Source organism: Sitophilus oryzae, unplaced genomic scaffold (genome assembly GCF_002938485.1).
Source record: "Sitophilus oryzae breed Bouriz unplaced genomic scaffold, Soryzae_2.0 scaffold_808_pilon_pilon, whole genome shotgun sequence".
NCBI lineage: Eukaryota > Metazoa > Arthropoda > Insecta > Coleoptera > Curculionidae > Sitophilus > Sitophilus oryzae.
Window position 1 is genome coordinate 2,857,061 of NW_022147426.1, and position 25,939 is coordinate 2,882,999.

At 33.6% G+C, this 25,939-nt stretch overlaps 1 protein-coding gene across 4 annotated transcripts in view; it reads right to left on the bottom strand.

Moving 5' to 3' along the window:
* Positions 1–1,367: 1,367 nt before the first annotated feature.
* LOC115888854 overlaps positions 1,368–25,939 on the bottom strand; it is a 114,510-nt gene continuing 89,938 nt past the window's right edge. For all 4 annotated transcript variants that reach the window (XM_030908715.1, XM_030908716.1, XM_030908714.1 and 1 more), the window contains 11 exons: positions 24,539–25,829; positions 22,649–22,934; positions 21,209–21,459; positions 17,846–18,034; positions 15,720–15,959; positions 15,501–15,639; positions 14,326–14,478; positions 11,821–12,121; positions 6,327–6,570; positions 5,858–6,106; positions 1,368–1,851 (listed from right to left, as the gene is read on the bottom strand). In XM_030908715.1, coding sequence (XP_030764575.1) covers positions 1,671–1,851; positions 5,858–6,106; positions 6,327–6,570; positions 11,821–12,121; positions 14,326–14,478; positions 15,501–15,639; positions 15,720–15,959; positions 17,846–18,034; positions 21,209–21,459; positions 22,649–22,934; positions 24,539–25,829 — 3,524 coding nt within the window. In that variant the 3' untranslated portion in view covers positions 1,368–1,670. The remainder of the gene's footprint in view (positions 1,852–5,857; positions 6,107–6,326; positions 6,571–11,820; positions 12,122–14,325; positions 14,479–15,500; positions 15,640–15,719; positions 15,960–17,845; positions 18,035–21,208; positions 21,460–22,648; positions 22,935–24,538; positions 25,830–25,939) is intronic.

Below are 25,939 nucleotides of genomic sequence, written 5' to 3' on the forward strand. Positions count from 1 at the left end.
TTTTAGATGTTTTAATAATATGAATTAGGTGAACTTAATAATCATATTTAAGTAATGTGGTTAAGTAAATGGTTATCGAACTCAAACTGTGCTATGGGGTGAGAAAATTAAATTGTTAAAAGTTTTACACATGCCAATTTAAAAAAAACGATGTTTGTATTTTGTTTATGCTAATTCTCTTACATGTAGTTTTTTGCGAAGAAATATTTAATTTATTTTTTAAAGTAAATGCCAGTAAAAGTAAATATTATTTTTAAATAGTAATATAAAGTACCTAAAATAAATAATTTTGATTTCTAATTTTTTATTTATATTTTCCTTCCATTACACTGCATGCTTAGAAAATTAATAAATGTTTATATTTCATGATTTTAAAATTTGTTGTTAATATAACAAATTGGTTCTGTAATTATTATTATTTAATAAACCAACGTTGCCAAAAAATTTAGAGACTATATTATTTTTAAATAGGATCTAATATAAATAATTTTGACACCTAATTTGTTGTTTATATTTTGCTACTACTTAAAAAAAATGTTTATATTAAATGATTTTAAATTTTGTTGTTAATAGGTATAACAAATTATTACTGTTATTATTATTTATTAAACCAGTCTTTGCTTAAAAACATTAAAAATCATTTTCCAACATCCAAAATAACAAGTTAGTATTATTGCAGTGTAACAACAGAATGTTAATAAAAAAAAATGCAAAATATATAGATATACTATCCCTAACTAACTAAAGCTAAAAAATATTCTTTGCTAATACCAACTAATACCAATATATGGCAACAGCGCCCTTCATAATGTATTTTTCTGTGGAAATACTAGCACCTCAATAAAAAAAATAACGTGTCCTTATCTTTATCTGACTCCGCAAAAAATCAAAGATGCCGGATTCTTTCATAGCATTGCCACCGACCGCTGTCGGGTTTCTCGGAAAGAAACCTACGTCGCCCGCTAAAATCCAGTTAATATTTTATTATAATCGATCCTGACGAATAAATGAATTTAATAAATGAATAAATTTTATAAATGAATGGTTTTTGCGGCCGAATTACTAGAATACAGTATTTCAAGGCAGATGACGCATCTATTCGATAATTTTTATTCGAATAGTTTTCAACGAATGTTTTCTTACTAGCTATCGAATTATTCGAATGAATTGCAACTATCTAATGTTTCGATAGTATTCATTCGATAGTTCCCACTACCAGTTAACATATGATATGTAATTGTATTGAGAGTGTCATTTTCTATCGAATAAAGCAGAAATATATCGAGGGTGCCGTTTAAAAATCAAAAGTTGTTGACCAAAAACAATTGAATACGTCCATAAATCCCAATTTATGTCATATACCAACATATCAAATCACGTTTTTTTATATGAACAAATAAAAAAGTTATAGGGGTGAGCCACTTTCGAGACGCACCCGGTATATAAAAAAAATGATAGTTTAAGTCTCGAATATAATATAGTGAGTATTAATATACTTAGACAGACTTCTTAATAATAAATAAGGATTTTCAAATAATTTTTTTGATTCTCATTAGTACAAAAAAATATGAAAATAATTTAAAATTGCACATATTGATGTAAAAAACTTATTATCGATTCACAACACACGAAAATGAATATCATTTTCTCATAAAAATATCTTTTGTACGTCAAGCCTTGCTTGAATGCGAGTATTTTAAGTTATTGGATTCAATAAGCATGGATGCGTCGCTCATCATGCGAGCATTGCTGCGCACTAAGAACAACAGATGGCACTCTTCGTATACGGTTAGTTGGACTCTTGCGCAGACCAATCCGTGGAGGACTGTAGCTCGTTGAAGATCCAACCATCTGAAAAAGAAAAACAATATAAAGTTAGGCTAGAAGGTTAAATTCGCATCAGATATACAGGGTGGTCCGAACTGTATTCCGGAAACTTCTGCCACACATTCTGCAGATAAAAATAAGTAAAAAAGTATGTCCTAAAACGCTTAGGTTCGGAGACACAGGGTGTGAAAGTTTTTTTTTATATCAATTTTTTCAGATGGAGTTTTTTGACATGAGAAATTTGATTTTGATGTCAATATGACAGCTGCTTATAGACCGCGCCACCTACATATGTTTTGACTGGTTTAAAGAGTAATAACTTTTCGTCCGTATCTGTATAAAACTACCGAGTAAAAAAATATACATTTACGACGTTTTTTACCTAAAAAAAATTACCTCGGTAAAAATTTCTACGAGTAATGGTTCTCGAGATATTTGGAATCGAAATTATCAGTACCTGTCATCATTGACATAAATTAAACAATGTTGACTAAATATACACACCGGAAAAGTCTAGGGATATTACAATTTTATCCAGCCATTGTCAGTAATTTTATTATTTGCATTTCTGATATAATAAAATTAAAATAAACAAATAGTTTACAGGACGTATTGGAAATAAAAATGCGAAATTTACCGAATTTTTCAAATTTACCTTGATTTTTATTGAACTCAAAAAATACACATTTTTTTTTTAAATTCTAAACTGTGAATTAAAAAAAAAATAAAACCAATTTTACTTAATAAAGGGTATGGCCTCCTCTGCTGTTCATTACAGCCCTACATCGTCTCTCCATGCTCCTGATCAGGTTGTCGATCTCTTCTTGAGGTACAGCCTGCCACGGTGCATTCACGGCCCGAACCAGATCCCTACGAGTTTCACGAGGCATACCCATTCTCAAAATTCTTCGTTGGACCGCGTCCCATACGTGCTCGATGGGGTTGAGGTCAGGAGATTGTGCCGGCCAGGGTAAGATTAATTGATGAGCATTGATAAACTCACTTACCACTCTGGCTGTATGAGGCCGTGCATTGTCATGCATGAGAATGAAGTTTCTCCCAAAATCAATGGCATATGGTAACACGACAGGCTCAAGAATTAAATCACGATATGTGATTCCTGTTAGAAACCTTTCAAGAAAAACAAGATCGGTTTTTCGGCCTAACTGAACTCCTCCCCAGACCATAACTGTTCCACCTTGATAAGGGTGCACTTCCTGAACATGATCCAACCGAATAAGATTTCCCGGTTCTCTCCATACCCTAAGCCTTCTCGAATCTGGATGAATTCCAAAGCGTGACTCATCCGTGAAAAGAACATTTGCCCATTGTTCATTCGATCACTGAACATGATCTTGAGCCCACAAATATCGTACCTCTCGATTTCTCTCGTTAAGGGTTGAGCTCTCCAGGGGCGTCTGCTTCTTAAGTTAACCTCTCTTAATCTATTGCCAACAGTGTCAGGACTAACGGTTACATTATGTGTTTCCTGGAGAATTAAACTAAGCTATGGTGCTGTAAGAGTCGGTCGGCGTCGAGCATTTAATTGTAAAAAATGATCTTGCTGAGGGGTAGTAATGCGATGTCGCCCTGTGTGCCTTTCAGCAACATCACCACTTTCACGGTACCGTGTACTTAATCGCGATATTACACTTTGCGTTGTATTTAATGCTCTAGCTACGTCGATTTGGCGCATTCCAGCTTCGAGCATACCCATGGCCCTTAGCATTTCGTCTCCTTTAAGATGTCTACGCTCCATAATGTCGTTTAATACTAAACAGAGTTATTTGAATGAATTCTGGCCAGTTATCATAAAAACATAGCCAGTACAGGTTAAATTCGAACAATTGATGCTAGGTGCTTTTTATACATTTGACAAAAAATGCACAAACATTTCTGCAAATATCCCAAATTTAGACATAACTAGTGTACACTACTTCGTTTCAATCGAAGTAGAAAGAATCGGCCTACAAATATGTGGTTGTTTATTCAAAACATTTATATTTAACTTTAATAAAATGATATCCCTAGATTTTTCCGGTGTGTGTAGTTAGATGAAAGTCCGGTTCTACAGCGTGATCCGCCTTCCGGTTCCTTGCCGCCATTGCCTTCTGTCCATCCAGTCATCGGCTTGTAAATTGCGCAATGACATTGCCTTTGTTACCCCCTTTAACCATGTCTCTCGGGGTTTTCCTTGTTTTCTTTTTCCTGTTGGGATCCATTTCATTATATTCTTTGGTAGCCTTTTTTCTCCCATTCTGTTTACGTGCCCATACCAGATTAATTGTTTTTTTTTATTTCTTCTATGATGGTTATCTCTTTCTTCGTTATTCTTCTTATTTCTTCATTTCGCACTTTTTCCAATTTTGATTTTCTTGCCGATCTTCCGAGGAAGTCCATTTCAGTTGCTAAAAGCTTTCCTTCCATGGGCTTGCTCATCTGCCATACTTCAGCGCCATAAGTAAGTGTACTCTTAACTATAGTGTCATATATGCGGGTTTTTGTTGTGGTATTTATATTTTTTTGTCAAAGAATCGAATTTAGTGCCCCTGTAATGTTTTTGGCTTTGTTGATTCTATTATTGATGGTATTGTCGCTTTTTCCATTATTATGTATGTTATTAGTATAACATTCACGTTTTCCCGACGAATGTTATGTATGTGAATTTAGTACATGATTTTATTTTGTTTCCATTTTCCATTTGTAGGTCCTGTCCTTTGTTGCCCACGCATAGATATTCTGTCTTTTTAAAATTTATTTGTAAAACCCATCTATCATACTCCTTATCTAATTTTCTAAACATGTACTCAATGTCATCTACATCTCTTTAAGGAAAAATTATGATTAATTAAAAAAATTAAAATTTCCAAATTTATTATTTCAGTCAGTACAAATAACTAACTACTCAACCTGTTTTTTTTGTCAATTATGACAAGTATTAGGTCTGTTCGTTTTCCTGTTATTATCGATTCTGAATTGTCCTAGAACTCTCCAGCGCATGCGCAAATCAAATAATGTCTTCATATTTCCTTCTGCGCATACGCATCACAATTCTAGGACGGTTCAGAATCGGTAATAACAGGAAAACGAAAAAAGCTATTGACTATTTCCATTCTAAATAGCTTAAGAACGGTTGCTCGTAGCGATTTTTACCAACAGACATTTTTTACGTAAAAAGTAACGGATGTATATTTTTTCACGCAGTAGTTTTATACAGGTACGGACGAAAAGTTATTACTATTCAAAACAGTTAAAACACATGTAGGTGGCGCCCTCTAAAAATAGGAGTCATATTGATATCAAAATCACTTTTCTCATGTCAAAAAACTACCAGACACAAATTTTCATCCAAATAGTGACGTTACTTCAGAAATTATTTGGAAAAAATCGAAATAAAAATGAAACTTCTACACCCTGTACCTCCGAAACTACGCATTTTAGGCCATACATATATACGAACTTTTTTACTCATTATTATCCGCAGAATATGCTGCCGAAGTTTCCGGAATACAGTTCGGACCACCCTGTATATTACAGTGGAGGGTTGGAACATTTGGTGTTACAGTGGTAGTTCACCACAATACACGAAAATACCGTACTTTTGCACTGGACGTGTGTGTCGCTAACCTCGTTAGCATCATCAGCAGACGATTAAAACTAAACTAATATCTACAAAATTGAACGTTTCACAGAAATCTCTAACTTATACCTACGATTTCTAATTATTTTATTAACTAATGAAGGAGAATACCCGTTTTACTCAGCTACGTTCCTAATGTAATTTCTTTTTATTTCATATCTTTCGTTGGTAAGTGGAAAGTGTGTTGCTAGTTTAAATTTCTTAGTTCATAGACTACTTAGTTTACATAAACGTTCAATTTGTAGATATTAGTTTAGTTTTAATCATCTGCTGATGATGCTAACATGGTTAGCGAAAGTTGCTTCCAGTGCAAAAGTAAAATGTTTTCGTGTATTGTGGTGAATTAGTGTTCTATTTTGAAACTCTAGATATGTCTAAGGATTTGCATACCTTTGAAGGGTGAGTTCTCGTTCCCTGACAGAACTACCCAACGATACGTCTGACGGTCCCCACAGGCTGAACTCCAGCACCGCCTTGACTTGAGTCAGCGACACCGATCTTTCGTTACTCAGCAACGACTGAATCAGTCCCATGGTTTTGGAGAATGGTTGAAGCAGCGCCATAGCTTTCGAAGCGCACGTGCACAGACTGGCGTACTTCTCTTCCGGCGAGCTGAGTGTCATCAGTTCCGGCGGCATACTAATATAAGAAAACAAAAAAAAGCATAGAATAAATAACTAAAGCTTTTTTCGTGCATCCGTTAAGCTTGATTTTCATGCATCCAATTTATTAAAACAGGCGATTTTTAAAAACGCGCGTAACCATCGATGAATTTTTTTTAAACCATAAAAAACATTATTTGTTTAAAAATAAAAAAATACTTAGGTTTTAAATATAATTTAATCAACAAGTAACTTACCCTTGTAGAATACACAGTCTGTGGTGAGTATCTCTATCCATATCCTTGCAAAGAACGAAACTGTTTAGACTTAAAGGTAGCTCTTCGATTCCCTGAGCTTGGAGCATTTTCAGAGCATTGACTAGCTGCAACATGATGAAGAAACTGTCTTTCCAGGTGTCGTCTTGGCTCGGTTTGCCCTTCAGGTAGTCGCTGTATGTCTCTATCGTGTGGATTTGTAACCAGGGCAACACAGCTATACTAGCTACAAGAGACAGATTTTTCGTAAAAAATGTGAAATATGTTGTATAGGCTTGGTGCATTTCAGTTGATTTCGACAAATTCCGATCGCAGCGCTTCAACGGCAGAAATCAGAAATTATCAATACACATTTCATGTTGATAGCATTAAAATAATATTGAAATCGTGGCTTTGTCATAATGTTCAAGTATTTTAGTTTTTTGCTAGTGCAGTTATTGAAACTATAAAACAGGTACGAGGTCTGTGTGATGTAACGCTGTTTCGGGTAGTAAAAAACAAGTGAAAAGGATTTCGAACTAGGCGTCGTGATGTGTTGTGACAATTTCAAATGTTAATAAAATTGCAAAAAAATCACACCGATTTGATCAAAAATGGACTCAAGCAGTTCGACGAAACAAATAAGTAAACAAACTGCTCATTACACAATCAAAAAATTAAATAGACATATACTATGAGAGGATAAAATATAATTTGCAATATTAATGGCATACTTTTTTTAATCAACTAGTGACTAAATGTTTTATGAACATCTTCTAAAATTATAATTATGTACCTTTTAAAAATTTAGTTATAGCCGAAATAGCCCCAATTATGACCCCACTAGCAAAACCGGTGATTAAAACTATGCCCGCTACCGTAGATGAACTCATCTAAAAAGTTTTATAAACTAAATTAAAAAGTATTGCTAAAATATATACTTTTTTATTTTTATTTTTAGAATTTTCACAATTTGTACTTTCTCACAACACTTTTAGAATAATTAAATAATAAGTTTTGTCCACGACCACTTAATAATAAATCAATATTCTACTTCCTAGCTGAAGGAATATGGTGCCCATATTTGTAATAGTGTGAAATATAACAGCTGATAACAGTGAATTATGATAAATTACACTTTGCATTTACTTTACATTATGCCAACGTGACACTCACAACATCCCGATGCGCGGCGTGGATGATTTGACGTTTTTCTTATATTTTCTTTTTATTAATTTTGACGTTTAAAATTCTCAAATGTTAAGTATCATGTCAGTAAATCTAACTGATCCTGTAGTGTGCTGATACAACTGAATGATAAGTGAAATAAGGTGTTGCGGTACCCCCACTTCCTTTAAGATTTTCCACAGGTGATGCCATCTGACTTTATCAAAAGCTTTTTTATAGTCTACGAAACAAATATAAAGAGAGATGTTGAATTCCCTTGCTTTCTCTATGATTTGGCGCATATTCAGAAGATGTTCCCGAGTGCCTCTGCCCTTGGTGAAACCTGCTTGTTCTGCTGGAATTTCTCTTTCTAGAAAAGCTTTCAGTCTTTCATTTATAATTTGCAACATTACTTTACTGGCATGTGAGATGAGGGAAATTGTACGATAGTTGCTGCACTTATGTATGCTCCCTTTCTTGTGACAATGGTGGAGTGTGTCCAGTCGTCGGGCCATTCTCCTGTGTGCCATATTTTATTACAGATCAGATGAAGCATTTCTAATCCAGGTTCTTTAACGGCTTTTATTATTTCTGCTGTCATTAGGTCTGAACCTGGTGCTTTATGGTATTTTAATTTCTTTATGGCCAATTCAACTTCACTTTAAGGATGTCCGGTTCTTTCTCTGAATTTTCGTGGTGTCGACATAGTTATATTCTTCACTGTCTTTGTATAAATCTTCGCAATATGATCTCCACACCTCAATAATGTCTTCTTTTTTGGTTCTTAAAGTTCCATTTTGATCTTCGATTGCCCAATTTCTGGCTTTAAAGTCCCTGGTAATATATTTTATTTTTTTGGTTATTTAGACTGTGTCCCTCGATTTCTTTGCATATATCAGAGTAAAATTGTTGTTTGTCTCTTCTTGCTCCTTGCTTTATTGCCTTATTCAGGTATTTTAGTTCTTCTTTCTCTTCTTCTGTATGTATGATTTTCCGGTGGAGAAGTCTTCGATGATCTGGAATGTCTCGTTCGATAACCAGTGTTTTCGTTTTATCGGTTGATCTTCTTTTTCTGACCCTGTTGCAGTTGTTGTGCATTTTTTGAAAGCTTCCCATATTTCTTGGGCTGTTGTATTTTCTGTTGAGGTAATCAGGAAAGCCTGGGTTCCTTGGAGAATTTCTTCGCTGTTTCTTTTTATTAATTTTGTTGGTGTTATGTGGTTGAAGGGTGTTTTGAGTTTGAGTTTTATTTTGGCAAATAGGAGCTGATGGTCTGATCCACATATTGCCCCTGGTAATGTACGTGCTGTTTGAATGGAGGATTTCCAGCGGGTGTTGGTCAATATTAGTCTATTTGATTCCGTGTTCTGTCTCCAGGGCTTCTCCAAGTATAGAGTCTGCGAATGTGGTGTTTAAATCTAGTGTTCATTATAGAATAGCTGTTATTGATGGCAAATTCGATTAAACGGTCTCCTCTTTCATTCCTCTCTCCCAAGCTGTATTGTCCAAGGATATTTTTTAGATCATCATTCATTTTGTTGTTCCCAACTTTTGCGTTAAAGTCGCTCATTAGATGTCTGCCTATAAAAAACTTTCTAGACTGGAGGATTGCCAAAGGCATAAATTCGTTTTCCGAATCCGTGTTATTAGTATATTTAGTTGCCTTTATAACGGAACAAAAATCAATGTCCTGATTGACTAAAGAATGTTGGTACGATATTTTCATGCAAAAAACTTGAAATAATATCATTGAAATTCAAACACATGTATAACTTTAAATAAAACACAAATTACCAACTTTAGTTACACAAAACAACAAAAAGTCAGATGCTGGTACTCCAATTTATCGTTCTCCAACAACTGTACTCAACTAAAGTTGGTAGAAGTATGTTTTATTGCAAAAAACCTGAAGCAGCATCAATAAATTTCAAATACATATATAACGATAAATAAAACACAAATTACCAACTTTAGTTACACAAAACAACAAAAAATCAGCTGCTGGTGGTACGATCTATCATTTTTCAACAAACTTATTTTACTAAAGGTGATAGAAAAAAGTCCTAATATACAGGTATGTCGTAAAACATATCTAATAATAAAGTTCCCAAATATTTGAAAATAGAATAGTTCGAGATGACTGCGACTCTCGATGCATAACAACTGATGATATTGACGTTTTTATTATCTTTTAATTAATTTTGACGTTTGAAATTGCCAAATTTTAAGTAGGTAGTGACATTTTCCCCTAAAACATGAATACAATAATTAATAGTAAGATTAACATTAAAAATACAAATTCAAACACTCCGCATAATCATTATTATAATGGCCGTGGACAAAGTATAGTATTCAACTCGCAATTTATAATGGCTAGCGTGAATAATGGCTAGGATACATTTCTCGTTCAATAATATACTATTTCGTTTACTCACTATTTAAACCCGTGTATTTGTATGTATTCGTTATTTACGAGTTCTCCGGCGCACAGTGGGGCAGCGATCCCGAAAAGATACCGAAAAATCTAATTTTATTTCATATCTATTAAAACTGCTTCTAAATGCTTTCTTAAGTCGTAAAATAATATTTTGTCAAAAGATTTAAAAGATTTTATTATAGCACGAGACATCAGCCGAGGTATGTCAAAAGCTAATGCATTTTATAAAGGAGCATATCAAAAATCTTAGGTACACCGCGATGGGCCTCAAATATGGCCGATTTAAATTCCGGTTTATCAGTGTCGTTCTAATTTTATTTAAAAAATGTAAAACTATGATGTAGGGTAGACGTGGGGTAGACTCAATAATTTGTTGTTTTATTTTACGTTGTGAATAAATGTTGGTAGTTATTAAAATTGTTATAAAAATATATAATTGTAATAAAAATAGATAAGTTATAATAAGTATTTATTAACACAAACATCCGATACGCTACTGAAGCAGGTAAGTCAAATTAACATATCTAAATTCTTTGACATTAAATCTTTGACAAGTAATAAATAAAAGCTAAAATGCAAGAAAAATATATAATTTAGTTAATTTAAGTGAATTTCATAAATGATCGGTTTACTACACGTATGTATATTATACCTATAGTCACTTACTAGCGAAAAGTTGTTCCATTATTTCACTCAATTTTTGCCGAGATCTACCGCACGCTACACAACCAACTATTTTAGAGTCTTTTTCGATAAATCCCGATAGTGTCACTGTTAATTTAAGTTCTGCCACAATTTCCATCTAGATTTACTACCTTTATACAACTATCAGTAGTAGAATAAATAATAAATAACATAAAATAAGCTCCGTAAAGACTGACAAATCCACAAAATTTCAAATCAAATTCAAATGTGTCAAATGAATCGTCAAACAGAACTGTCAAGGATCCTCACCCTAGAGTGCTTTTATGGCGCTTTTTCCGCCCACCATGCATGAATACATAGATAGCATTATGCTCCTTTCTTAGTCTCCTTATTCAAAGATTTTATACAAGCAAATAATAAATGTATTTAACTTTTAAACGTCTTAAAGGCCTTAAAACCTTGATGAGCATTCTTTGTTTTTTTTTCACAAATCACTGTGGCTTATTTCAATATTTAAGTCTAAAAAAACAAAAAATGATATGGAAAAATTATACTGCAAAATAATATGTTATGTTGGGTCCTATTCCCATGTATTCAAATTTCAAATTTATAATTGTCTAGTTAATCAGCACAAAACAGCAGTAAGTTTTAGTACCAAGTTAAAGGTAAGAGCTTGTATATTAAGAATTAATTAAAGTGCTTGGGGAATACAAAGGTATCATTAACTTTTTGGACAGATAAATCAACAACTTTAAATTGTTTTGCAGAATTTGTTCACTTTTAACTGTAACCTAATTATTTTGCTCAAGCTAAAAAAGTATCCAAAACAGTTTCTATAGAAATAATCTACACTTACCGGAGTTAGTGTTAGCCATTTAAATTTTAATTTTATTATATTTCGTTATAAAGAAATACCACTTTGAAATTGAGCAATATTTTCATTAAAAAATATTAATTTATTACGTTTGGATTATTGTCAACTTTGACAAGCTGCAGCAGGTGTTCTACTGGATATGCTGATCCATGGCTGGCATGATCAAATAAAGAGAAGAATTTTGCATAGTTTGCGAGTATTTTTTTGCTTAAATCTCATATTTCAATTTTCGACTTTCCGGTAACTTTTATGGGTCTAGGCCCCTCTGTGCGGCGGTGGCAGCACCGGCGGAGAATGCACCAAGCCTATTACGTAGTCACGTACATCCGCAGTCATGTAATAAGACAAAGATACACTACTCATTACTCATTTACCTTGTACAAACTTGTTACTTTCTTCTTTCTTGCCTGGCAGCAACTCACCAGACACCAAGTCGCTGAAGTCAGTGACGGAGTTCAGGTTGAACGTACCCAAGTTCATAGTACTCGAAGTGGAAACAATTCCCGTACTGAACATTAGGGTGACATGCTGAGCGCCCCACAGAGCTTGGTGGAAAGTCCTCGAGCCTATTGTCACAGGGGAAATACCGGATTTCATTGTGAAATCGGTAAGTCGCAGATTGGAACAGAGTTTGAGGCCTCTCAAAGCTGGCTGTATGAAAATGGTTTGCTGTATCTGGAAAATAAAGAGATATTAGTAAAAAAATGTGTCCAAACTTAGTAAGTTCACAAATCAACTACATTACAATAAAACACTGTTCAAACTCGAACATTCGAAAAGTCCGTTCAATGAGAGAATGTCTGAATGTGTCAGAGTTTTGTCAGTCAATTTATTTCACAGACAATTTTCTTTTTTGTCATTTTTCGGTTGTCGTCTGTCGAAATCTTCCCTGACTCATTGGACTGACTTTACTAAAGTCAATGATTAAATGACAAATGCAAATAAGCCTTTATACAGGGTGGTTCGAACTGTATTCCGGAAACTTTGGCAGCATATTTTGGAGGTAAAAATAGGTAAGAAAGTTCGTATAAATGTGTGTCCTAAAATGCTTAGTTTCGGAAATACAGGGTGTAGAAATTTCATTTTTATTTCGATTTTTTCCAAATAATTTCTGAAGTAACGTCAATATTTGGATGAAAATTGGTGTCTGGGAGTTTTTTGACATGAGAAATTTGGCCTTCAGAAATCATTTGGAAAAAATAGAAATAAAAATGAAACTTCTACACCCTGTATGTAATATGCTGCCGAAGTTTCCGGAATACAGTTCGGACCACCCTGTATAATAAATTATCTAAGTAGATGAAAGATGTAAAGGGATTATTATTGTTACTAGTATTTTAATCATCTGTTGATGTCAGAGTATATATATATATATATATATATATATATATATATATATATATATATATATATATAGGATCCTATATCTCCTACGTGGAGCAAAGGGCTTCAGTGAAAGCTCTCCATCGGGTTCTGTTTTTGGCAGTTGTTTTTGCTTCCTTCCATGTTGACCCTACTTGTTGAAGCTCATCCAGTATGGAACGTCTCCATGTTTGAGCAGGTCGTCCTTGCTTTCTTTTTTCTTGGGGATTCCACTCCAACGCTGATCTCGCTATATTACTATCAGGTTTCCGCAAAGTGTGACCTATCCAACCCCATTTTCTTTTGAGGATTTCAATGCCTACTTCTTGTTGGTTTGTAAGATGAAGCAGGTCGGTGTTACGTATGGTGTCTGGCCAAAAGATTTTAAGTATTTTCCGCAAGCAGCGATTGATAAACACCTGTGGACGGTTGATGGATATTTTTGTCACTCTCATGTCTCGCAGCCATATAATAAAACTGGTATGACGTTGGAATTGAATATTCTTAATTTTGTTTGTATGGAGAGTTGACGGGAGGTCCAAACTGATTTTAGTTGGCCAAAGGCTCGCTGCGCCTTCCTGATCCTGCTGACAATATCCGCGTCTGCGCCACCGTTTGCTGTTAGAATACTTCCCAGGTAAGTAAACTCTGTTACATTCTCGACATGTTTGATTCCTACATTGAATGGAGTGTTGTTGTTTGTGTTAATGCGCATTGACTTTGTTTTGTCGATGTTTATGCTTAATCCTACTTTGTCTGCTTCTGTTTTTAGACGTCTGAGCATCACTTCCATGTTTTTGAAGGATTGCGTTGTGAGACAGATATCATCAGCATAATCAAGATCCGTCAGATGCTATGTCAGAGTCCATTGTACTCCCCTAATGTTTGCTGTGGCTTTAGTCAAAACGCTGTCGAGCACGATATTAAATAGAAGCGGCGATAATGTGCAACCCTGCTTTACTCCTGTCCCTAAGTTAAAACTGTCGCTGGTTCTACCGTTGTGCAGCACATTGCATTCTGTGTTTCTGCAATAGAGTTCCTTGATTATATTAATTAGTTTTTCCGGAACACCTTTTTCTTTTAGAGTTTTCCATACCATCGCATGGGGGATACTGTCAAAAGCTTTGACGAAATCTATGAATAATAAGAATAAAGGTGACCTAAATTCTATTGACTGCTCTATGATAATGCGCAATGTGTTAATATGGTCAATGCACGAGTGGTTCGCTTGGAAACCAGCTTGGTTCTCTCTCAGAGTAGGCTCTATATAGGAGTTTAACCTTAAATGAACTATAGAGGATATTATCTTGTGAATGGTGTTTAACAAAACAATACCTCTCCAGTTGTCACAGTTAGTGGTATAGATGGTAGTTAGTGATGTCAGAGTGATAAGAAGAATTTTTTGACGTATTGTACTTGGTTTGTACAATTTTCTTTAAAGAAAAATAGTTTTTAAGCCTCCACAATATAACAGACGGGTACTATACGTATAAAATGTGCCTATGCTGTGGACTTACATTTTCAAGAACTTGAGCCAGAGCCTCATGGTTTGCAACTATGACAGCGCCATAGTTATCTTCCAGATTTTTGTGCACGATGCTTCGTCCTTTTCTGGATCGTAGCTTGTGTGTCCTGCCGTTTTGTATCCAGTCGTGGTCATCTTCAGTTACCTAAAAGTAAGTATTAATAAGATAAATATAGGGAGCACCTTGTAGTGATTGTTATAAAAATATTTTTTTCCATAGCAACTGTTAAAATTATTGCTTTATATCTATTAAAAATAGTACTTTAACCCTTTGACTTTAACCCTATGCTTTAACCACAAGGGTAGATTAAATGCTACTTTAACAGATGCTTTAACAGCGAGGATAGGTTCAAAACTTAATTTCTTCTCGCACGTTTTTTAATTGCTTCAATTTTTGAAAATTTTTCTATTCCTTTTCATAAGTTATTCGGGATTTAAATGGAAGTAGTTTGGATATGGCGTTTGTCGCCTCAGCCTGAATATCTGTTAGTAATTTACTTATTTCGTTTTGAGCCATTTCTGGCTTCAATTCAATCAGCAATCGAGACGAAAGAGAATTAAAAAATATTGACTCAAAACTGACAACTAAAGAGACAGCTTTATTTATTTGTCAAATTATATAGAAACCAACGCCAACCTAGCACAATATTTTTTCTACCGGTAATAAATTCCTTGAAATAATAATTTCTGAATATTTTTTAAAATGTAACTTGCTATGGAAAAACATATTGTTTTACACACGACGATAAAATTGCATTATCGTCTTGTATAAAAAATAACTATTATAATCATCGTTAAAAATGAAGACGCCATATAAAAATGGTTTTAAATATCCAATCTTTTAACTTCTTTAAGATTGATTTTTTATTTATTAAAATTAGGAATTAAGATTCTACAGTATTAGTTCTTCTATATAATATGATATTGATCATAAGTTATCCTGTGATCTCTATATTATATGTAGACAAAACTAAATGGATACTACATATAAAGTCTGTCCAACAAGAATATATCTGACAGTGACAGTTGTTGTTTGTCATTTTAATTCAAAGGTAAATTGAATTTTCTGTTATTTTCTGGATATCGTCTGTCGAAATCTATCCTGACTCGTTGGACAAACTTTATATGTATTTATTTATATAAATATGATTTTATATGTGTACTTACTTCACTTTCGCTTCCATAGAAGCTGTAAGGCGAATAAATTTCAGATTCTGTCTCGCTTCCGCAGTAGGTGAGAGATAAACTTCTAGGAATATTTCCGTATTTAAAATATTCTCCAGAAACATCTATCGAACTTTCAGACCTACAAAAAAAGAAAATACAAAGGGCAAGCCTACTAAAGTCGCAGTGTTTTCCGCTAAAGAAAATCTTGATTTTTCTTACCGTTTATTTAACCTCAGGTTTTTCGATTTGGGACTGTTCTTGCCACTGGAATCGCTGCTTGGACTACTCGAACGGTTACACTGGGTGTTGACGTAGTCGTAGACGTTTTCCGTGGATTTGATACGACCAGATCCAATGGGTTCGTAGATATTTTTCTTGTGCTGGACCTGTTTCTGTTGCTGGGCTTCCCGCTCTCTCATGCTGGCAGTTCTAACAGGCTTGTTGGGTACCATTGCAGATCTGCAAAAATTCAGACAGATATAGAGAAATCAATAAAAGTTGGAGTGCAGGTCATGAAAGATGCCGGTAAATTTGAGAACTTAATTACAAATTTTTCTTCGAAAAAATGACGATAAAACAGTTTCTGTTGAACTCTTTTGCACAAAAACATTTCAAATTTATAATTTCAGTCTAATAACTATTTAGTTAACATGTTTTTATCAATGATGACAGGTATCGATAATTTCTATTCCAAATATCTTAAGAACCATTACTCGTAGCGATTTTTACCAAGAGACCTTTTTTACGCACAAAACGTCGTAAATGTATATTTTTTTACTTAGTAGTTTTATACAGGTACGGACGAAAAGTTCAAACCAGTTAAAAAATATGTAGGTAGCGCCCTGTATAAGTAGGAGCCATTTTGACATCAAAATCCAATTTCTCATGTCAAAAAACTCCCAGGCACCAATTTTGATCCAAATATTGACGTTTATTTTGATTATAACTTTTACACCCTATAACGAAGCATTTTAGGACATACATTTATACGAACCATTTTACTTATTTTTATTTGCAGAATATGCTGGCGAAGTTTCCAGAATACAGTTCGGACTACCCAGTATATTATTTAAAAAATGTGTCTCATATCTGAATAAATTATGACGATATTTTTATTTAATTCTATATAAATGTATCTAATACATTCTCTGCATTCATAATTCTACTAATTATCATTAAAATCATAGACTGTTGCATTTGCCGGAAAATTATAGTACTAAGGGCTGGCAAAGGTTAGTCTTGGGTCGGCATTTCCGTATGTAAGAAGAGTACAATGCGTTTATAATGTACTGAACAAAGAGAGGACAGTAAAGACGTTGCCAAACGTATGAAATAAACCGGGAAAGTGTGCACATCGCTAAGAGACGTGGAAGGGGATATAGCAGATTTGTCGTAGTTGACCGGTCGACCCAATCAATACCTCTGTCAGTACTTAAAGTTCTAGGGAGAGGTGTATACGTCATGCGCGTTTAGCTTCACGATTTAATTACGTCTAGTGATACTTAATTTGTTTATTTAACGTTTTAACGAGTCGTAATTTTCCCTATAGCTTGAATTTTTTTAAGTGCAAGCTAGAAACACTTGCATTTTTGGTAAAAATAAGTGGAATTGAGTGGGTGTTCGATAGTGGTCGCGCTATTAGAACTCTGAATTCAAAAATCGATATCTCTAAATCTATTAGAAATAATAGATTGTAGTTTTTTCAAGAATTTTGTTAATATTTCTGCTGTATTTTCTTTGTTGACAGTATGTGAAAATCTTTATCAATAAAAAAATTACACGATTGCTGAAAATTGCTATGCTCTAAAAGTAAATGGATGGATTGTTTACAATTTTTCAATGGAAAAAACAACCTTATCGAATCTTTCTTATGTAAACATATTGTAAAATATCCGATCCTGAAAATAAAAAAAAGTTTTAATATCTAAAGTGGTTCTTGAGTTATGGCCTGTTATGTGTTAAAAAGTTGATTTTTTAATTATCGCGATTACTGACGTTTTCTCGTTATAAAAAAATTACACCCTAACGATATCCTTATAATTCCATTTCAGATGCTCAGAAACATGTCTAACGATTTTATCTAGTTATCTCTTGAAAAAAAAGTCTTTTAAAAATAAGCGGTTTGCGATCGTGATTTTACTTTACTTGATAGGGAAAGGCGTACCGGCAACGCCGCAACAGCACACCGTCGCCTTTCTCTCACTCCGACTTAATAAGATCCTTATGCGATTTACTTCCACACATGTAAATGCCGACCCAAAAGTAACAGTTGCCAGCACGGTATATCTATTTTCCAAAATATTCGTAAGCATATTTAATAAATTATAATATTCTTTTCAACTCACCTAACTTCTCCTATATTGGCGTATACCGTTTCGGACTTGCTCTTGTTGGTACTAGAGCTGGAACTACTTCTGGACAGAGCGCGCTGCTTATTGATCACTTCCATGCTTTTTGGTGGAGGCGCCGAAGATATAGGTGGTTTCCAGTTGTCGTAGTTCCTGGGTGGTGGAGGTGGCTTGCTTGATTTTACACTTAAAATAAAGAAAAACATTGTAAAACCAGAAAAAAATCACTAAAAGAATAGCTCTGAAAACTGTAATATGTAATAAGTATCGTATGATCGAAAAAAACACGTTTATAGAGGTCAATCTCTATACAGAGAAGACCAGGCTACTAGTAACATAGCAAGTAGCCGGACGAATTTACGTTTACCCGATTTGCCTTCGTACTAGAGATTCACTGCCGGCTAGTCGGCTGGTCAGGCAGTACGCAGTTGCAGTTGTGCTTGGACGGGTCGGTCGTGACACTAGGATTACGACGCGGGGAGTGCCGGGTATTTATTATTTTCATTTTAAGTGTTTACCTTCACTTAAGGTAACATTTAAAATAAAAATACTTAAATATTTATTATTTGAGTGTGTTTACAAACCAAAATTAAAAAATAATGAATTCTCTAAACCCGAAAAAAACTAAAATATTACTCTAAATAAAAAAAGTTATAACAAGTGTTCAAAAAGACCACCTTCTTGTGCTAGACAGAAGCCTAGGCAGTCGTAAAATCCCCGTCTGACATTAGCTAACATATTAGTGCTAATAGTTTGAAAAGCCTCTCGTATTTTTACTTGCAGCTCATCTAGATTATTAGCCCTATTATGACCATACACATTGGATTTTACATAACCCCACAAAAAGAAATCATTGGGAGAAAGATCTGGTGGTCTAGCGAGCCAAAAAATAGTTCCATATCCACTAATTAAACAAAAAAAGGGGGAAAAGGGAAAAGTATTGTCCAAAAATATTTTTGAACGATACGGGCATTGTGGGCAGGGCAACCATCTTGTTGAAACCAGACATTGTGGAATCTTTCTCCCAATAGCTCACGAATTCTAGGGACAATCTGCTGCTGTAACAAGTCCAAATACTTTGGAACGGTTAAATTACCCTCTATAAAAAATGGACCAATCATATGCTCCCCTACAAAACCACCCCAAACTCTTGCTTTAACTCCTGTTCTTCATTAATCAACACATCATGCTGTTTTGGGTTTTTGTGGAGACACGCACCCCCATGTGTTTCAAAATTATTAATAACTCTTGATATAGTAGGTAAAGATGGAATTGGCCTGTTTACAAAAGTTTGTGGAAAAATTGTTTGTATATCCCGATAAGACCTATTTTGGAAATACGGTTTTAGAATTTACAATTTGAATTTTCTCACGAACTTCTTAAACATCCATAATTTTACTTAAAAAATAAATTTGACACGAGAGCTGTAGCGAGAATCTATGTATTCGTTTTGGCTATTAAAACACGAATAAATACAAATTCTATAACATTCTTATCACGACATATCTACCTATTTTTATTTTATCGCAATTTTTCGCCTGCTTTTTATCCGGTGGACGGGTATACGCTAATTCTATGTTACTACTACGGTGGTCCGGTCTGTATATAGTTCATATCAAATAAACTTTTAGTCACGTGATTAAGCTTCACCTGCACAGCGTTGCCCACTTTTACATATTTTCTTTTAATCAAAATATTTTAGGAAACAAAAATAAATTATGTAATTATAAATATACAGGGTGTTTCAAAACAAATGCGAAAAACTTCAGGGGGTGATTCCTTGTTCAAAATAAAGGGTAGTTTGCTTCATAAACGTTGGGTCAAAAGTCAACCATTAGGGAGATATCGCGGTACAAAGATGGCAGAAAAATAATGTTTTAATTTTTTATCTTAAAAAGGAAAAGAGATAGACTAATGAAATTTTATGGAAGCATTACTGTTATGAAACACACTTTCTGGTAATTTTCTCACTTTTTTAAAATGAGTGGAAGGGGTTGAAATAAACTACCCCTATTATACTTGTTAACGAAATTTAAAGAAAAATCAAACGCATGCAAAAAAATTAATTTGGATCGTTTAGTTTGTTTAGAAACTTTTTTATCTCTTGTGTTTTTTTGATAAAACTCACCGATTTGAAATTAAAAAATAAAATGTAAAGCATTACCCCATGTCAGGACAAAAAACATTTTTATTTTTTAATATGTACTTTTTTTATTATTTTGTACTTTCATGAATTAAAATACAGAATTAAAAATTGTCTTGGTAAATAATTTTTAAGAGGTTATCGTTCAGAAGAAAATGTAACGATATTATTACGAAATAAAACTGTTTGACAGCAGCCTACTTGATTCTTTATCCAAAAATGTTTTTTGACCTGACATGTAATGCCTTACATTTTATTTTTTAATTTCAAATCGGTGAGTTTTACTAAAAAAACACATGAGATAAAAAAGTGTCTAAACAAACTAAACTATCCAATTTTTTTTTGCATGTGTTTGATAAGATTTTTCTTTAAATTTCGTTAACAAGAATGATAAGGGTAGTTTATTTCAACCCCTTTCACCTATTTTAAAAGTGAAAAAAATTACCAGAAAGTGTGTTTTTGCATAACTGTGCTTCCATAAAGCTCGATGAGTCTATCTCTTTTCGTTTTCAATATAAAAATAAAAACATTATTTTTCCGCCATCTTTGTATGTCTAGAAGTTAATCTCTATATAGTTCATATCAAATAAACTTTTAGTCACGTGATTAAGCTTGACCGGCACAGCGTTGCCTAGTTTTATATATTTTCTTTTTAATCAAAATATTTTAGGAAACAAAAATAAATTAATTATAAATATATAAAGAGGTATTATATTTACATCAACAAAACACACCTTTTATCAGCACTTATAGGACATAAAGGGCCGTTACTACCGCTTGGCCGTTCAAAATATTCTAATAAAGTTGCGATGAGTTTTTACGGCTATAAAGCTATCTTGTACACTTAGTACTAAAAGAGGTTCTAAGAAGAACCATGTTCGACTGCAAGGTAAACATTTTTAAGCTTAAAATTAACACATCACTATTAATTTAAACCAAAAACTCGTAATACAAAACTAAAGTGTCAAAACGAATGAAAATATCAGGAAATAAATAAATAAATGTGGCAACTTGACATTTTTACAGCCGAGCTACCACCTGAACTCCCAGCGGGAAGTTTAAATTCCAGTTAGTCAGCCCGGCGCCGAATATGTCCACGGTTGGCAACAATGAATTTAAAAATCGCGCCCTCGATTACGCAACTAAAAGTTTAATTGGTATCGCTTATATTTATGCAGTATCGAGTAAATAAATGAAATGTTAACATTATTGCTTACCGTTCTATGGTGTCAACGTTAGTAGCATCAACTTTGTCAGGTTTTGTCACTACTTCAACCTTGGAACCGTTCAATTCAGTCGGATGAACGATAACCAGCCTGGGTTTAGGTTTGGGCAAGTCCAGGGCATCATCTGTAGGCGAATCGCCGGACATTCTGGGCAAATCCTTGCTCGAACCCATGCGCAAGAACTTCCTCAGTGAAAAGCGTCCTTTAGTTTTTTCTTTGCGTTTTTCGTCGTTGGTGTTTGTCTGAAACGAATAGCATTTAGCGATGTCGAATATCGATACCTTGCGACACTAGTATCTTACTCAATACACTAATATATAATCAATATATATATATATATATATATATATATATATATATATATATATATATATATATATATATATATATATATATATATATATATATATATATATATATATATATATATATATAATATATATATATAAAATATATAATATTATAAAATATATAATATATAAAATATATAATATATAAAATATATATATAATATATAAAAAATATATAGTTATTAGTGTATGTTCACCTAATTTTAATGTAAGCATGAACGTCATAATTAGTGGTAGTAACCCCTTGGTAGTAACCAACCAAAGAATATACCTACAGATACCTAGCTAGAAAAAGAATGGACTCTGCCATACTGAAAATGGCTCTACAGAAGTAGCGCCATCTATTGAGTAGGGCTTGTTTTAAATGGATCGAAGCGCGGGCTTTTTAAATGAGCGTATTTATTGGATTTTACTCTAAAATAATTTGATTATTAAATCTTATTTTTTACACAAATTCAACAATACTAATAACAAGTATCGTTGTGATGTGTAAAAAATAAGATTTAATAATCAAATTTAATTATTTTAGAGTAAAAGTCAATAAATCCTCTCATTTAAAAAGCCCGCGCTTCGATCCATTTAAAACAAGCCCTACTCAATAGATGGCGCCACTTCTGTAGGACCATTTTTCAGTATGGCAGAGTCCATTCTTTTCCTAGCTAGGTATATTCTTTGTTGTGAATGATCGTAAACTAAAAGGTATAAAGAATAATTGAAACCACTAATTTATTCCACTAATTGCGAGGTTCTGAGAGAAGCTTTAGCGTCTTTACTGATTGCGCTAAGCGATTTGAAAACGGTTACATTAAAGAATCGTTTTGCTTATCGAACTGTCAGTAAAAATCGAAAAAATTGTGATTTTGTGCGTTATATTGCTCTTTAGTAAAAACTATTTCTTCTTCTATAAATCCTCAATAAGTAATTGAAAATTTACGACTTGGCACCTATAAATATTGTTCAAAACATCGAAAATGCGGAGAAGCGTCTTCAACATTTCCCTCGTATAATAAGAATAATGACATATCCATAGAAAAATATGGGTCGATTATGGTTTTAAATAAAAAAATATCTAAAGCCTTACCAAATTGTCTGTCGATATGGAAAAGCTCTTCCTTGGTGTCGGTGCCGGTACTTGGTAATGGTCGCTCTCATTTTTAGCAGTGTTCACACTGTACATTTTGGGAGTACACGAGCTGGCTCTCTCGTTCCTCTCCTTTTTCTCCTTCTCCCTCACCACTGGCGAGTCTCCATTGGTTAGAACCACGGAATTTCTGGTAAATAACGGTCCACTAATGCCATTTGGTACACTTGTTGAGTTGATGATGAGCGTTTCTTCGGGCGGTTTTGGAGCTTTTCTTTTATTCAGTCTGTATAAAAAAATATAGAAACAAATATATAGAACTTACAATACCATATAAGTATATACAAGACGTTTTAGAAGAAGGAAATAAGTACGACTAGAAAACAATAGAACATACGAACATTCCTTTAAAATCGCAAAATACACTTAGATCCTTTTTGACTCACTCAAAACCAATGAACACTGAACAACAGGGTTGTGATGTTTTCAATATTTTAGTTTAAACATGTTCAAAATACGTTTTAAACTCTATTTTAAATGTATTTGGTGCGTAGGTGTTTTTTTTTCTATTAAAAAATCAAGAAAAACTGTCTCTCAGTTATTCAATGGTATGTCAGTGTGACAAATGATATTTTTGACTTGTTTTTGACCATAAAACTTCATAAGTATTAATTTAATTAACTTTGAAACTCTTTATTTTTTAGAATTTATTGTAAATTTTGACTTTGTTCGTTGGATATTAATGAAAATCAATCAAATCTAAAACAGATCAAATCTATAGAACATATTGAGATGTTATTTTCTTCTCTAATCTAGAAACTAGACACCCTGTACGTTTAGCTATGCGTAATAAATTACACTGTTCAGTCAACTGTAACGAATGTTGTTTTATAAAGTTAGTATAATTAATAAACTTAATGTCTATAAAGGACAATCGCAGATGTTTGATCCACAATACGGAAATATATTAAGAAAATTATTTTACAAATAATTTCCGCATTTATTGATCGCTACAAGCATTATTTTTTTTGCTCTGGTATGATGATTGAAAAAGAATAAATCAAAAAATCAAATGATAAAACCAAAGTTCTATGAGTATTTTAGAATTTTTAAAGAATTTTTGGCATTTTGAGAAAAGTGCATTCTTCATAAAAATTTTGATATGCAGGTTCAAAACAAAAAGCGCTATTATATTTTTCAGTTTTCGTTGTCAGCAGCGGAAGTGTCAGTGATTTTTGTGTTGTCGGATATTTTTATTTGTGAAGAAGAAATATGGCGTTTAGATTGCAAAACTAAAGGTGGCAGTTTTATTGCAATGTAAGTAAGCGTTTGTCCAGTTTATATTTTACTTTTTTACTAAATATTGAAATTTTATAATTCGTTTTATTTAAAAAACGTTAGAAGAGAAACCTGACATACCCCCTAATACTGAAGAGAAAACTGACATACCCCCTAATTGTTATGTAATATATTCCATTTAATTGTAATATATTGCTTTACAATTAAAAAAACTGTAAATTTAAAAAATATTACAAATATATACAGGTATTTATTGAAATTTTTAGTATGCGAACAAACACGAGAGGCGCTTTTTATTTACTTTAATTTCTTAACATGACAGATGAAGTTCTAAAGGGGTATGTTTTGTGATAAAAACCATCTATCAAACGTTTACATTTATTTTAGTACCCAAGGTACGGAGCTAACTATTTTTTGTAACTAATCCAACGTTGTGTTTAGTAAACATGTGGTCGCAAGTCGTGAAAATGCTACTTGGGTGTCATTGGTTACTTAACATACCTACATTTATAGTTTCAGTGAGATGTATCACTGAAGTCCCAAATTATCTTAGTACCAAAACTAAATCATGTCTACCACATTCAAACTAACCTTGGGTCCATATCACTGCCAGAATCCTGTTTCGTCAACGGTTCCTTAGCAAACGTCGTCATCGGCGGACTTTGAACCATACCATTATTCTGCACCATCATTCCAGGCTTCCTAGTCAGTACCACAGTGGGTTTAGACGGAATTTTCGGCTTCTCATACAGCGGAGGATGATAACTGTTCGTAGTCGACGAAACGTTGTTACTGGAACCACTCAGAGTACCGCCAGAACCATGCAGGAACGACGACTGTGTTTCCAGAGGCGGTGGAGATGTAGCTGGTAAAGCTGGCAGTTCCAGAGCCGCTTCGGGATCTTCCCTACCGTCAGGTTTCCCAGCCTGTTCACGACTTTGACTTTGAAGAGACGTTAAACCTTTCTTTTCCCCTGCTTTACTGGTACTATTGTTTTCACGGGAGTTTTGTATTTCATTTTTAATGAAGGTCGAAGACGAAATAATGTCATTGAATAATTTTTCATCGCCTTTCGACAACCTCGTCTCGGGTTTACTGTTATTATTGTTAATTTCCTGGAGATTTTCATCCTTGGACACAGATTCTTTATTTAGTTTTAAGTTTTTCGAGTTAAGCAACTCGATTTTAGCCGAACTCGATTGGTATACTACGGGTTTTTCTAGATCTCTGTTCTTCAAAGCTGGTGTTCTGGTTAAACTGATTCTTCTTTCTGTTTTGGTTAATGTATCAGAGTCTTTTTGAGCGTTGTTAATGTTTTCTTTATTCGATACACTTTGTTGGGGTTTCTTTTTATCAAGGATTTGAATAGGGTTCTTACTTTTTTCGAGGGTTTCTGATATTTCATCTAGCAAAGATTTTTCTTCTTTAACTCCAATTATCGATTCTTCATCGTTTTTGTTATTAAATGAATTTAAATTACTGTTTTTACTGTTCTTTTCATTGATACCATTTTCTTTGTTGTTTCTCGTAAACCCTGACAAATGTGATACGTTTTTATTGTTACAATTCACTACGTTGCTATAGGTCTTTGAAGAATCTTCACCAAAAGGTGTGACAGATACCAGAAGAGTTTGTTTTTTGCCTTCGGAATCTACCAGAGGTTTTCCCAGCATTAAGTGAGCGTAGTTTTTCTTTTCTTCTATGATTTCGCCTAAAGATACTGTGTTGTAGTTGGTGTTTTTCTTGGTTTGTAATCGGATCTCTTTAATAAAGTCGTCTTCGTCTGAGTCGGTCAGAAGATCGTCGTCGTTTATGTCTTCTGAATCGTAGATGTCTTCGTCTTTGGTTTCGTCCTCGGATAGCCAGTCTTCTCCGCCATATCCTAAAATAATAGATTTAATGAAACTAAATCACTTCGGACAAATATTGTTTTTATTTATTTTAACTTATACAACGTTTCGGTAAAAGTGACCGCAGTTGTATTTTGAGTTA